General features: G+C 41.4%; 1 protein-coding gene across 1 annotated transcript in view; it reads left to right on the top strand.

The window, feature by feature from the left end:
* Window positions 1–15,042, top strand: part of camk4 (calcium/calmodulin-dependent protein kinase IV) — a 157,458-nt gene that overhangs the window by 59,600 nt on the left and 82,816 nt on the right. Inside the window, exon 2 of the mRNA XM_072583650.1 lies at window positions 5,750–5,828. Coding sequence (XP_072439751.1) covers window positions 5,750–5,828 — 79 coding nt within the window. The remainder of the gene's footprint in view (window positions 1–5,749; window positions 5,829–15,042) is intronic.

Raw genomic sequence — 15,042 nt, forward strand, 5'->3', positions numbered from 1 at the left:
AATTCAATTCAGTTCTATGTTAGAAGTTACACAGCACCATGTTATAGTCCAACACTGACATTTCACCTGATGAAGGAGCATCCAACACTGACATTTCACCTTATGAAGGAGCAGCACTCTGAAAGCTTGTGATCGCAAACAAACTTGTTGGACTATAACCTGATGTTGTGTGACTTCTGGCTTCGTCCAGCCCAGTCCAATACAGACACCTCCACATAATGGGTACTTTTAATATCTAACAATGGGTTTTGTGTGGCAGCAGCCCATGTGACGACAAGGCCTATGAGGGGGTTGGAGTAAAAGGAGGTGTGTCAAGCTCTAAAATTGTTGAACTCAATATTAAATTTGCTAGGCTGCAGAGTTCACAATTGGACAATGAGGTGCTGTTCTTCCAGCTTGCACTAAGCTTCATTGGAGCACTGCAGCAAGCCTCAGACAAAGATTTTGGCCAGGGAACATGGTGATGTATTCATAGAATCTCTACAGTGCGGAAACAGGCCATTAGGCCCAACAAGTCCATACTTACCCTCTGAAGAGTAACCCTCCCAGACCCATTCCCCATCTATTCTCTACTTACCCCTGACTAATGCACCTAACCTACACATCCCTGAACACTTTGGATATTTTAGCATGGCTAAATCACCTAACCTACACAGAAGCAGCAGGTAACTGGAAGCTCAGAGTCTTCTTTGATGACAGAATGTGGGCGTTCTGCAAAGCAGTCACCCAATCCGTGCTTCGTTTCTACAAAGTATAGCAGAACACATTGTGAGCAGCAAATGCAGTAGACCAGATTGAATAAACTGCAGGTTAAGTGCTGCTTCACCTGGGAGGTGTGTTTGGGGCCTTTGCTGTTGAGGAGGGAGGAAGTAAACAAGGTGTTACACCTTCTGTGATTTACAGGGGAAGATGTTGTGGGGCTTGTTGGGGGTGAAGGATGAGTGGAACAGGGTCTCCTTGGAGGAATGGTGCCAGCAGAAAGCTGAGAAGGGAGGGAAGGGGAATATGTGCCTAGTGGCATCCCACTGGAATTGGTGGAAATGGCAGCTAATGATCCTATGGATGTGGATGCTGGTGTGATGGGAGATGAAGACAAAGAGGACCCTATTGTTGTTGTGGAAGGGAAGAGAGGGGTTGAGGGCCAAAGTGCAGGAGATGGGTCGTGCCCGGCTGAGAGTCGTATCAACTCTGGTGCTGGAGAATCCTTGGTTTAGGCAGGATGTGGACATTTTAGAGGCCCACTTGGCAAAGTTGGCATGATAGTATAGTGCAACAGAGGAATTGGGAGAATGGAATTGTGTCTTTACAGGAAGCAGAATGTGAAGTTATATAGTCAAGGTAACTTTGGAAGTCAGTGGGTTGTAGTAGATATTGGTGGCCAACCTATCCCCAGAAATAGAAACAGAGATTTGGAGAAAGAGAAGGGAGGAGACAGAGAGTAACCAGGTGGAAATTGGAAGTAAAACATAAATTTTCTAACTCCAGACAAGATGGGGAAGCAGCACCAATGATGTAATTGATATACTTGAGAAAGAGTTGTGAATAGGGGCTTGAGCAGGACTGGATCAAGGTGCACCACAAAGAAACAAGCATAACTTGAGCCCATGCGGATACCCATGCAGCCCATCCCTCTGACCTGAAGAAAGTAAGAGGAGTTAAAAGAGAAGTTGTTCAGGGTGAGGACAAGCTCGGCCAGGTGGTGGTGGGTAGGGGCGGTTCAGGCTTTTTTCCCAGGAGGAGGTGGGATAATCCTGGGAATTACAGGGCAAATTATCAGAAAGGATTCTCAGAGGCAGGATTTATGATTACTTGGAAAATGATAGTTTGATTCTAGGTAGTCAGCATGGCTTTGTGAGGGGCAGGTCATGTCTCAAGCCTTATTGAAATCTTTGAGCATGTGACAAAACACATTAAGAGGCCTTGGAGTGCAGGTTCATACTTCCCTGAAAGTGGAATTGCAGGTGGATGGGGTAGTGAAGAAGGCTTTCCTTTATTGAGGGTTGAGTACAGGAGTTGGGAGGTCATGTTACAGCTGTATAGGACATTGGTTTGGCCACATTTGGAATATTGCATGCAATTCTGTTCTCCTTCCTATCAGAAGGATGTTGTGAAACTTGAAAGGTTTCAGAAAAGCTTTACAAGGATGTAGCCAGGGTTGGAGGATTTGAGCTATAGGGAGAGGCTGAATAGGCTGGGGCTGTTTTCCTTGGAGCATCAGAGGCTGAGGGGTGACCTTAGAGAGGTTTATAAAATCGTGACGGGCATCGATAGGATAAATAGACAAAGTCTTTTCCCTGGGGTGGGGGAGTCCAGTACTAGAGGGCATAGGTTTAGGGTGAGAGGGGAAAGATATAAAAGAGACCGAAGGGGTAACTTTTTCACGCAGAGGGTGGTACGTGTATGGAATGAACTGCCAGAGGGTGGAAGCTGGTACAGTTGCAACATTTAAAAGGCATCTGGGTGGGTAAATGAATAGGAAGGGTTTGGATGGAAATGGGGCGGTTGTTGGCAGGTGGAACTAGACTGGGTTGGGATATCTAGTCAGCATGGACAAGTTGGACTGAACGACCTGTTTCTGTGCTGTATATCTCTATGACTCTATAAGTGGATGTGGTGTACATGGATTTTAGCAAGGTGTTTGATAAGGCATGGTAGGCTCAGTCATAAAGTAATGAGGCATGGGATACAGAGAAATCTGGCTGTCTGAATACAGAATTGGCTGGCCCATAGAAGACAGAGAGTGATAGTTGATGGAAAGTTTTCAGTCTGGAGCTCGGTGACCAGTGGTGTTCCGCAGGGATCTGTTCTGGGATTTCTGCTCTTTGTAATTTTTTAAAATGACTTGGATGAGGAAGTGGAAGGGTGGGTTAGTGAGTTTGCCAATGACATGAAGGTTGGTGGAGTGGTGGATAGTGTGGATGGCTGTTGTAGGTTGCAACAGGAGATTGACAGGGTACAAAACTGGGCTGATAAGTGGCAGATGGAGTTCAACCTAAAGAAAATGACGTGATTCATTTTTGAAGGTCGGGTTTGAATGCTGATTACAGCATTAAGGCAGGATTCTTGGCAGTGTGGAGGAACAGAGGAATCTTGGGGGTTGATGTCCATAGATCCCTCAATTTTGCCACCCAAGTTGATAGGGTTGTTAAGAAGGCGTTTGGTATGTTGACTTTCATTAGCAGGGGGATTGATTTTAAGAGCCACAAAGTTATGCTGCAGCTGAAGAGAGCCCAGGTTAGACCATACTTGGAATATTGTGTTCAGTTCTGATTGCCTCATTATAGGAAGGATGTGGAAGCTTTAGAGAAGGTACAGAGGAAATATACCAGGATGCTGCCTGGATTGGAGGGCAGGTCTTATGAAGAAAGGTTGAGGGAGCTGGGTCTTTTCTCATTGGAGCGAAGATGGGTGAGAGGCAACTTGATAGAGGTGTACAAGATGATGAAAGGCATGGATAGAGAGGATTGACAGAGACTTTTTCCCAGGATGGAGGTGGCTATCATAAGGGAACATAATTTTAAGGTAATTGCAGGAAAGTTTAGGTGAGATGTCAGAGGTCGGCTCTTTAAACTGAGAATAGTGGATGCATGGGATGTGCTGCCAGTGGTGGTAGTAGAGTCAGATACATTAGTGGCATTTAAGCGACTCTTGGATAGGCACGTGGATAATAGTAAAATGAAGGGTATGTAGATTAGTTCGATCTTAGAATTGGATAAAAAGTTGGCACAGCATGGGGTGCCAAAGGGCTTATACTGTGTTGTACTGTTCTATGTTCCTAACCCTAAGATTGATGGGGGATGGATGTGTAAAGGGATTGCACAACCAGTGTAAAGAGAAGACAGCTGGAGCCTGTAAACTGGAAATTCTGAAACTAATGTAATGCTTCAGAGGAATTGTGGATGTAAATGGGAAGGGCCTGGACAAAGGGAGAAAAATCAAATCGAGGTGGAAGAGATGAATTCTGCGGGGCAGGAGCAGGCAGAAACAATGCATCTGTCTAGGTAGTTCTACTTGTGAATTTTGGGAAGGAGGGTTGGGAGACTATGATCTTAGAGGCAGTGGCAGGGAGATCACCAGATGAAATGAGATTAGTAACTGTTGTGGGCCCATTGGCCAGGTGTTGCATGATAGAACCGTGGATGGGAGAGACAGGAGGAGGTAAGTGAGATCTGGCACTCAGTCTCTGCAATGTAGAGGTCAGTAAGTCAGACAATAACAGTACCACCCTTGTCAACAGGCTTGATTACAAAGCCAGGGTTGGATCTGAGAGTATGGAGTGTTCAGAAAGTCAGTTCAGAGAGAGATAAGTTGGAATGGGAGTTGGTTTGGGGAGGGGGGCTGTGCCAGAGAAATGTCCTCCCATGACCTTACCCCAACCCCACACACCAGGCCTTGTCATCACATTGGCTGCTACCATATCCAGCCTATTTTCTATTACTAATAGTATTTTGACGTATTAGTTAACATAGTTGACATATTGGTTAACAAAACATATACATGGGATCAACGTATTGTGAGTTCATTGAGATGTCACCAGATCAGTGAAAGGAACCAGAGGCAGCAAAATTCTGACACATTATTGTTACACCTCCTTGGGCTGTATGCTGCACATCACGCCCTAATATTCTGAAACATGGTTTAAGTTTTTAATCAAGCACACAAATTTCCCAATTTGCCTCTTTTTATAGACCCAGGTTGACAGAAACATTGGGCATGTTTCAGTACTTAACAGGAATGACTATTTATTGCAGTAAATAGATTCTAGCTACAAGTAAACATTTATGGGCATTGGCATATGACTCCAACTGTTAAAACTCTAGCCCCTTTATAAAACTGCCCTATATACATGCAATTGACTGACACAGACAAAAAAAGGGTGATGAAATCCCTACAAATTTTGTATCCTCTGCAAACTTGAAAATTGTCTTCTGTACAATTAGCTGTGGAACCTTCCAGTCCATAGAAAGAGATATTACCACCTCCAAAGTTGATGGGACTTGAACCTTCCAGCTTAGCGGAAGAGATACTAACAGCTCCTGGGTGGGTGGAATTTGAACCTTCTGCTCACTCAATCAATATTTTTCTATACGATAAACCCAGGTCATTGCATATTACACTATAATGATATAATATTTTTCATACCGAGCCTGTTTCTACACTGTCGGAAATCTAAATCTAAGTCTAAAATTGTGAAATCTTCATCATTCTTGCTGTTTCTTCTACTATGCTGCAGAAAATATCATAATGCACATTTGTTATGAACAAAATTTACTGATCAATGTCAGAATAATTAGTTTACTAGTTCTACTATAATGTAACATGCTTGTGGCTGAGTTACCTTATTTTCTCAGCACTATTTTTGGAAAAATGCCTCGAATAAACCATTGCAGGTTACAGAAATGCTAAAAGAAATGCTTTGGCGTACCACTGGTTCAGTGAGTAACACTATGATCTTTGTCACAAGGTCTGAGAGCTCTGTGGTGCAGTGATAGTGTCTCTACATCTAGGCCAGTAGGTCTGGGTTCAAGTGCCATCCAGCGCCAGAGGTATCTGTTAGCATGTTTGAATAGGTTGATTCAAAATATCTAGGAGAAAGCAGGCATAGAAGGTATTAGAAATTGTTGTTGAATTTGACAGAAATGTAAATCAGCTTTTAGTATAGTTGTGTGTTATGATAAATGTGAATGCCTACATACGATTAATATAAAGTATAATAATGACTGAAAAAGCATTATTATCTTTCTTTTAGCGGTGCTACTTCAGTGGTGTATCAATGTAGACAAAAAGGAACCGAGAAGCCTTTTGCTGTGAAAATGCTGAAGAAAACTGTGAGTTTACAATTTGCTTAGATAAGAAATGCCATTACATCTTTTGTTAGTAGCACAAATTGTTTTATTTGTAGAAAACAACAGGGCAGATTTAATGGAAAACTGGAGGAAACCAGACAAGGAAAGGAAATGTCCTTTGTTATAATTATTTTAAGAGACAAACTGTATTAATTTGCAATATTTAATTACAGTCGGTTCTGCGATAACGCATACTTCTTCAATGCACATTGACTTTACGTGATTGACGAATTTATATCATTATTTGTAGAACACGAACTTCCAGTACCTCTATCAGTTTTAACTCTATTCTGGCCCCGTTAGTTTAAATGGCACAGCTATTGCACGATTTTCTTATAATGTGCGATCGAACAAGAACAGAACTATTGCATTATATCAGAACCGACTGTATATGTAACATGCCAGATTGCTTTGTTCAAATTACAAATCTCTACATGTATTTCATTTTAGCTGAATGTTCACTGGGTGATTGTTTTGGGGAACTGTACAGAGACTTGACAGGACTGGTCAATAATCAGTTGGGGCTATCCATCCATGTCAGCTGGGGAAGGGGCACAGCCAATTCTGGAGATCAGCAGAATGTTATGATCCCAGACTGAAATCTGGCTTGATAGATCGTATATAGTTTTTTTTTGATGAGGTGGTCCCACTGAAACACAAGTATGCAATGCCACATATCAGGATTTAATGATTTTAATGAATTTTATTGCACAAATGATAAGAAATTAAAGTAGAACAGACCAAGCTATTTATATGTAAAGACAATTTGAAAGATTTTAAAGCAAACTTTAAAAATACACTCCCATCTATTGCAACACTATCATTTTACAGCACTTAACACTACAACATTTTCCTTCTCTGTCACATCTATAGCTTGGCTAAATTGTTAATTTTAATTCCTACTTTTGAAAGTTTTGGTATCTTCTTCCTTATTTAGTCATACAGCTGAACTTAGACTCTCTCAGCATCAAATACACTTTTCAGGTTCTAGTCAAACTCTTCTGGTCGAGAACTTTCAAAGTAGATGGAGATTGTGCTTTCTGTCCCGAACATAGGTGGGGAGTTCCTGGACTAGAGGGGACAGGATGGAGTTGAGATAAGAGGCGATGCGTTTAGTGGGCAGGAGGAGGCAGAGACAGTCATTGACTGGGGCAGTCAGGTTTACTAATTTTGGATAAGAGATGGAAAGGAGCAGTGGATGGGAGATCTCCCGAGACAATGAGGTTGTCGTTGGTAATGCTACTTTCAGGTTTGGTTGAAAGCAACAAAAGTTTTGATGTAAACAGCATAGTTACACAGTCCTTCAGTTAATTTATTGGTTAATCTTAATCTTTTGTACATTGATGGTGAATTTTTAATTCCAAACAGCGTGACACTCCATTGATAAAGTTAATGTAACAAAAGCCAATTTTTTATTTGTCTTTATTGGTCAATGGAATTTCTAAGGTTCCTTTTAGCAAATTGATTTTTCTTAAAGATTGTGCATGTCCAATTCTTTTGATGCAGTCCTCCAGTCTTGGAACAGGTTTTAAGTTTATTATTGTTACCACTGTGACTTTGGAAGAACTAGTTTAGAATTTCTGTGACTCATCCAATTTCAACGCTATTACGATAGATGAGCCCCAGCTACAATGATACAGTTCAATAATGTTATTGTCCATCATGAACTTGATCTCTTCCCTCATTTGAGCTAATATCTCTAATATGTGTTGGGTCTGTAAAGCTGTTGTTTTCTAACACAACTCCCACATTGACATAATTAACTACTGAAAGTTTTCCCTGAAGGTAATTTATGATTTGCATGGTCCACTACTTTTTGTCATTTATATAAATGATTTGGATGTTAGTATAAGAGGTATAGTTAGTAAGTTTGCAGATGTAGTGGACAGCGAAGAAGGTTACCTCAGATTACAACAGGATCTTGATCAGATGGGCCAATGGGCTGAGAAGTGGCAGATGGAGTTTAATTCAGATAAGTGCGAGGTGTTGCATTTTGGGAAAGCAGATCTTAGCAGGACTTATACACTTAATGGTAAGGTCCTCAGGAGTGTTGCTGAACAAAGAGACCTTGGAGTGCAGGTTCATAGCTCCTTGAAAGTGAAGTCGCAGGTAGATAGGCTAGTGAAGAAGACGTTTGGTATGTTTTCCTTTATTGGTCAGACTATTGAGTACAGGAGTTGGGAGGTCATGTTGCAGCTGGACAAGACATTGGTTAGGTCACTTTATTGCATGCAATTCTGGTCTCCTTCCTATCGGAAGGATGTTGTGAAACTTGAAAGGGTTCAGAAAAGACTTACAAGGATGTTGCCATGGTTAGAGGATTTCAGCTGTAGGGAGAGGTTTAATAACCTGGGGCTGTTTTCCCTGGAGTCTCGGAGGCTGAGGGGTGACCTTATAGAGGTTTATAAAATCATGAGGGCATAGATAGGATTAATAGACAAAGTCTTTTCCCTGGGGTGGGGGATTCCAGAACTGGAGGGCATAGGTTTAGGTTGAGAGGGGAAAGCCATTAAAGAGACCCAAGGAGCAATGTTTTCACACAGAGGGTGGCACGTGCATGGAATGAGCTGCCAGAGGAAGTGGTAGAGGCTGGTACAATTGCAACATTTAAAAGACATCTGGATGGGTATATGAATAGTAAGGTTTTGGAGGGATATGGGATTGGTGGTGACAGATGGGACTAGATTGGGTTTGGATATCTGGTGGGCATAGACAAGTTAGACTGAAGGGTCTGTTTCCGTGTTGTACATCTCTTTGACTCAATAGTCTCCAATATTTTTCAGAAAACTAAAACATGATTGAACCAAACTTTTTCTGTTAACCAATCTGATTACTGGAAGGTCAGGTTTTTAGTTTTCAATTTCTGATTCATTCTTCAATTGTTCTGAAATAGGAACGGTTTAGAAGGATATGGGCAAAGTGCTGGCAAATGGCACTAGATTGGGTTTGGATATTTGGTCGGCATGGACGAGTTGGACTGAAGGATCTGTTTCCATGCTGTACATCTCTATGTCTCTTTGACTCCAGTACCTCTCTCACTACTTTTTCACGATGCTAAGTACACCTTTTCCTTGTCTGTCATTTCTGTTGTAATAGCTCTTTAACATATTAACACTACATACTCACTGGTCAAAGGTAACCCCAAGATGTTGATTGTGGAGGATTCAGTAAGAGTAATATCATTGGACATCAAAGGAAGATGGTTAGATTCTCTCTTGTTGGAAATGATCATTGCCTGTTAGGCAAAATTTAGTTCTTATTTATCCACCTAAACTATATGTTCTCCAGCTCTTGCTGCATATGGACATAAGCTGCTTTAGTATCTAAGAATTTGTGAATGCCCTGGTCAATCCCAAGCTGAACATCAGTAAGTAGGTTTTTAAAAACTTATTATTTGATGAATGTGGGTGTCACTACAGCAAGACTATCCTTAGTTGCCCATCCTTAATTGTTCTTAAATTGAATGGCTTGCTAGACGATTTCAGAGGACAGATATAAGTCAATCATTTTACTGTGGATCTGGAGTCACATGTAAGCCAGCCCAGACAAAGATGGCAGATTTTCTTCTTTAAAGAGGGTTGGACGATTTAAGCTTTAGGGAGTGGCTGAATAGGTTGGAGCTGTTTTCTCTGCAGTGTCGGAGGCTGAGCGGTGACTTACTCGAAATTTATAAAATCATGAGGGGCATAGATAGGGTAGACATGCAAAGGGTGGTGCATGTATGGAATGAGCTATCAGAGGAAGTGGTGGAATCTTATGGTGTACTTCTTCCGACAATAATTGGCTCTTTGAGTTCCTCTTTATAGGCCATGGGTTGCATGGCTTACTTCTATTCTATGTAAAAGAATTAGACAATGACATCCATGGAGACACTCTTTGACCAGTTTAAGTACTTAATCATTTTGGCTGAGATTTTAGGGCAGAGTACAAATCAGTGAAATTTGCCTCAGTAATTCCCAGTCAGGTTAAGAGTCCCTGCACAAAGTGGGTTTGGAGTGGATACTTGCAGTCGATTGTGAATGCAGAGGAGTAGCTTTCTCATGGGCAAGTCCACCTTGCTGATAGAGCCTTCTGTAAGGCACATGCTGCCTCATTGGGAGGTCTCCACATCCACCACAAGTAAAGGTAAGGCTACCTTCTTTCTTTCAGTAGTGTCCCAAAGTGCTGTCTCTCCCACAGGTAAAATGCCAGGGTTGTCCATTTAAAGGCCTCAGTTACATAATGGTGTGCTGGCTGGGATGAGGTGGGGTGTACAAATTCTGCTCATAACTAAACTAACCTAGGTTTTGGAACAACTTCCCTTCTGCACTTCATAAACCCTGACTCCTTTTTCTAACTAAAATCTAACAGAAATGTCATCAAACTGATACTGATCTTAAATGGAGGAATGGCATTTACAATTAGCTTAAAGAATGGTGGAGCACTCTTGATAGAATGAGTGGCCTGTTTTCTTTTTATTCTTTAATGTGGATGTCTCTAGCTAGGCCAACATATATTACCCATCTCTAATTGCCCAGAGGACTGTTAAGTGTCAACCAAATGGGTTTGGAGTTGTATCTAGGTAATACCAAGTGTGGACAGCAGACTTCCTTCCCTGAAGGGCATTAGAGCAACTAATTTGGTTGTTCCATCAACAATGGTTTCATTATCATCATTAGACTCTTAATACCACCGTTTTCCATGGCAGAACGCAAACCCAAGTCCCAGAACATTATCAGAGTCTCTGGATTAAGTCTAGCGATAGTACCACGAGGCCATCATCTCCCCTATTTTATGTGTTCTCAAGTGTTATGAACATGAGTATGTCTTGGAGATATGCAACTTATTTCTCATTATATAATGATCTTGTTTTTTTTTCACAGATAGTCAATCTGCTTAATTCCTTTCCTTGACTTATATTTCAATTCTTTTGTGACGCTGGAATTTCATTCATATTTGCCCACTAGCATTCTGACACAAGCCTATCATTTTCTTCTTATCTAATGTGAACTTGTAAGCATCAGTCTTGAATGAAACATTTTACCCTCTACTTTTCTATTTTTCTTAATGGATATAGAATAAAACTCACAGTTTTGATATTATTTTGTTAATGTCTTCTATTGCCATCATTACTATCTTTACATTCCTTTGTGACTCTCCCAGTCTAATATATTTCCAGTTTGCCTTGCATTTGTAGTAGGCCTTTTCTTTTAGCTTAACGCTGTCTTTGGTCTTATTTGTTGATCATGGTAGTTTAACTATGCAAATGGGACTTCTGTCCTTCAAATGAGTGTACTCATCTTTCATTGTACCAAGTACTTCTTTGAGTATTTTCCAGTTTGTGATGTTAGCCACTTTACTGGGGCAAGCTCATCTCCAAAACCCTTAAAATTTTCAAATTAAATTGAAAATCTTCATTTGAAAGCTTCCATTCTAGCTCTCAAATATAACATGAAATTCTGTACTGAAAAAGGGCCACTGTGCTCATAACATTAACTCTGCCCCTTCTCCACATGCATGTTGCCAGACCTGTTGAATTTCTCCAGAAATGTCTGTTTCTGTTTCAGATTTTCAGCATCCCCCGTTCTTTGTTTAATGTTAGCATGAAATTCTGTTATTTTGTTGCTATTTGCAAGATGTGCCCCTATCATCAGATTCCTAATTAATTTATTAAAATGTAGAATAGGATGCATCTAATATTACTTATAACTAAGCCATTGTTGTAATCCATATAGAGTCAGAGTCATAGAGATGTACAGCATAGAAACAGACCCTTCAGTCCAACCTGTCCATGCCGACCAGATATTCCAACCCAATCTAGTCCCACCTGCCAGCACCCGGCCCATGGGCGGCACGGTGGCACAGTGGTTAGCACTGCTACCTCACAGCGTCAGAGACCCGGGTTCAGTTCCCGCCTCAGGCCACTGACTGTGTGGAGTTTGCACGTTCTCCCCGTGTCCTCCGGGTGCTCCGGTTTCCTCCCACAGTCCAAAGATTTGCAGGTCAGGTGAATTGGCCATCCTAAATTGCCCGTAGGGTAGGTAAGGGGTACGGGTGGGTTGCGCTTCGGCGGGGTGGTGTGGGCTTGTTGGGCCGAAGGGCCTGTTTCCACATTGTAAGTAATCTAATATCCCTCCAAACCCTTCCTATTCATATACCCATCCAAATGCCTCCTAAATGTTGCAATTGTACCAGCCTCCACCACATCCTCTGGCAGCTGATTCCATGCACGTACCACCCTCTGCTTGAAAAGGTTGCCCCTTAGGTCTGTTTTATATCTTTCCCCTCTCACCCTAAACCTATGCCCTCTAGTTCTGGACTCCCCAATCCCAGGGAAAAGACTTTGTCTACTTATCCTATCCATGCTCCTCATAATTTTGTAAACCTCTATAAGGTCACCCCTCAGCCTCCAACGCTCCAGGGAAAACAGCCCCAGCCTGTTCAGCCTCTCCCTGTAGCTCAAATCCTCCAACCCTGGCAACATCCTTGTAAATCTTTTCTGAACCCTTTCAAGTTTCACAACGTCTTTCTGATAGGAAGGAGACCAGAATTGCATGCAATATTCCAACAGTGGCCTAACCAATGTCCTGTACAGCCACAACATGACCTCCCAACTCCTGTACTCAATACACTGACCAATAAAGGAAAGCATACCAAACGCCTTCTTCACTAGCCTATCTACCTGCGACTCCACTTTCAAGGAGCTATGAACCTGCACTCCAAGGTCTCTTTGTTCAGCAACACTCCCCAGGACCTTACCATTAAGTGTATAAGTCCTGCTAAGATTTGCTTTCCCAAAATGCAACACCTCGCACTTATCTGAATTAAACTCCATCTGCCACTTCTTAGCCCATTGGCCCATCTGGTCCAGATCCTGTTGTAATCTGAGGTAACCTTCTTCGCTGTCCACTGCACCTCCAATTTTGGTGTCGTCTGCAAACTTATTAACTGTACCTCTTATGCTCGTATCCAAATCATTTATATAAATGACAAAAAATAAAGGACCCAGCGCCAATCCTCCACCACCACCTACCTTTGAGCCAGTTCTGTATCCAAATGGCCATATGTTTTTCTGTTACACAATTTTACCATCATTATGCATTTTCTGTCAAATGCAAATAGGATACTATTACACAACCAACACGGTGGCACAGTGGTTAGCACTGCTGCCTCACAGCGCCGGAGACCTCGGTTCAATTCCCGCCTCAGGTGACTGACTGTGTGGAGTTTGCACGTTCTCCCTGTGTCTGCGTGGGTTTTCTCCGGGTGCTCCGGTTTCCTCCCACAGTCCAAAGATGTGCAGATCAGGTGAATTGCCCATGCTAAATTGCCCGTAGTGTTAGGTAAGGGGTAAATGTAGGGGCATGGGTGGGTTGCGATTCGGTGGGTCACTGTGGACTTGTTGGGCTGAAGGGCCTGTTTCCACACTGTAATGTAATCTAAAACTAATATAAGATAATGATGTAGTAAATGATGAGACCACATGTGTTTGGGACATGCTAAAGTCTACTAAATGCATTATTGAATTGTTTTACTAATGCTGACTTCTGCCAAAAAGTGCTACATTTTCTGAGCAAAATATGATAAGAAGTAATTGCATTGGAATAAGAAAAAATGTTTTTTAATATGTTAAACTAATATATTACATTAGAAGTTGCACCAGTTTTATTTTTTTTAATCAGATTAACATTAATAGGTATGACATGGGACAAGCATTATCATCCATTCCATGAATATGTGGCTGTAATGGAGAAAGAAGGAAAAAAGTGTGGAAGGACATCAAGCTGCTTTAGTAATGTTAGAGCCCATCTCGCAGAAATTTTTGAATATTTGGTTTGGGAATGTGGGAAATGCTGATCAGGAAGTTTTTGTTCCTGCAAATCAATCCCAATGTGTGTGATCCCGAGTCTCATATATGTCAGACCAGGCAGGTGTGGGTGTTAATTTCTTGAATTTTTACTTACTTCACCCATCAGATCGAGGTTTCCTCCCCTAATAGTAATCCATAAAGGTTTTTTATTAACATACTTACATGGTTTTCAAAAGTACAAGATTAATTGAGTTGCATGGTGAATGTGTGTGTATGTCGGTGTACTGTTATGGACCAGGCCATACCCATCAAAACATTTCAAGAAGGTAGCCCACACCCTAACTTTGATAGTTCTTTTAAGCAGGAGTAAAGTGGATATTCCAGGAGAGGATCAGCTGGTCAAACCATTTAGTTTTAAACAAAGTAGAATTTATTTACAAACTTACTGAATGAAACACAAAGAACAGAAAACAGAATACTTAATAACTTAATTCTATCTGAAAATCCAACAGACTATCCCAACTTAATGATGCTGTTCGAAAATACTCTTAACAAACCCCATAAAAACCTCTTGGCACAAAGGTAAAATCAAACATAGGTTCTTACAGGATAAGAGTCACAGAGAGAGAAAACCAGCCTGAGCTTGCTTCTGAATTCCAGCAGTGTTTCACACAACTACTGCTGAAAAAAACAGAGGAAAGATGAGCTGGGAGAACTGGCCACTTCCCTTTCATTGTACAAGTGTTTTTCTTTAAACTTGAAAGTCCACTGCCAGAAGCAGTATCTGTTACTGTAAACAAATTGGCCCTAAAGCCCATTCAAACTCAGACTTTTCAGAACCTGAAGAAAAAAACCAAGGACAACCTAACCTTGTTAATGGACCAACTTCGTCAAACCTCCCCCCTTTCAAAAAATGATCCATCAATATCCAAAGATGGCTTCATTTTAAAACCCCTTTTAAAAAGTGTTAGTACTCTAAAACACGCATATTGACTCTATAAAGATGCAAACATGCACAACTACATTCTGTTTCAGTCTGTTGTACCCCTGCCACCGAACACCTCCATTTCTCATTCAAGTCTCACTAATGTGTTGGCAGTCACATTTTTTTCGTCCTGCCACATGCACTATTTTCAAATCACATGGTTGTAACAACAAGCTCCATTTGTCCTTAACTTTATCCACAAATTTCAATGGGTTATGATCACTGTATATGATTTGTCTCAGATGTGTTACCGGTAACATAAATACTTAAATTTCTGCTGACGAATGTTCAATTTCCTGGAGAAATACCCGATAGGTCTTTCTATCTTCTTGTCATCTTCTTGCAAAAGCACAGCACCGACACCCACATCACTTGCATCGATAGCCACCTTGAATGGCTTTGAATAATTAGGTGTGGCTAAT

This window comes from Chiloscyllium punctatum, chromosome 2, assembly GCF_047496795.1.
Source record: "Chiloscyllium punctatum isolate Juve2018m chromosome 2, sChiPun1.3, whole genome shotgun sequence".
Taxonomy (NCBI): domain Eukaryota; kingdom Metazoa; phylum Chordata; class Chondrichthyes; order Orectolobiformes; family Hemiscylliidae; genus Chiloscyllium; species Chiloscyllium punctatum.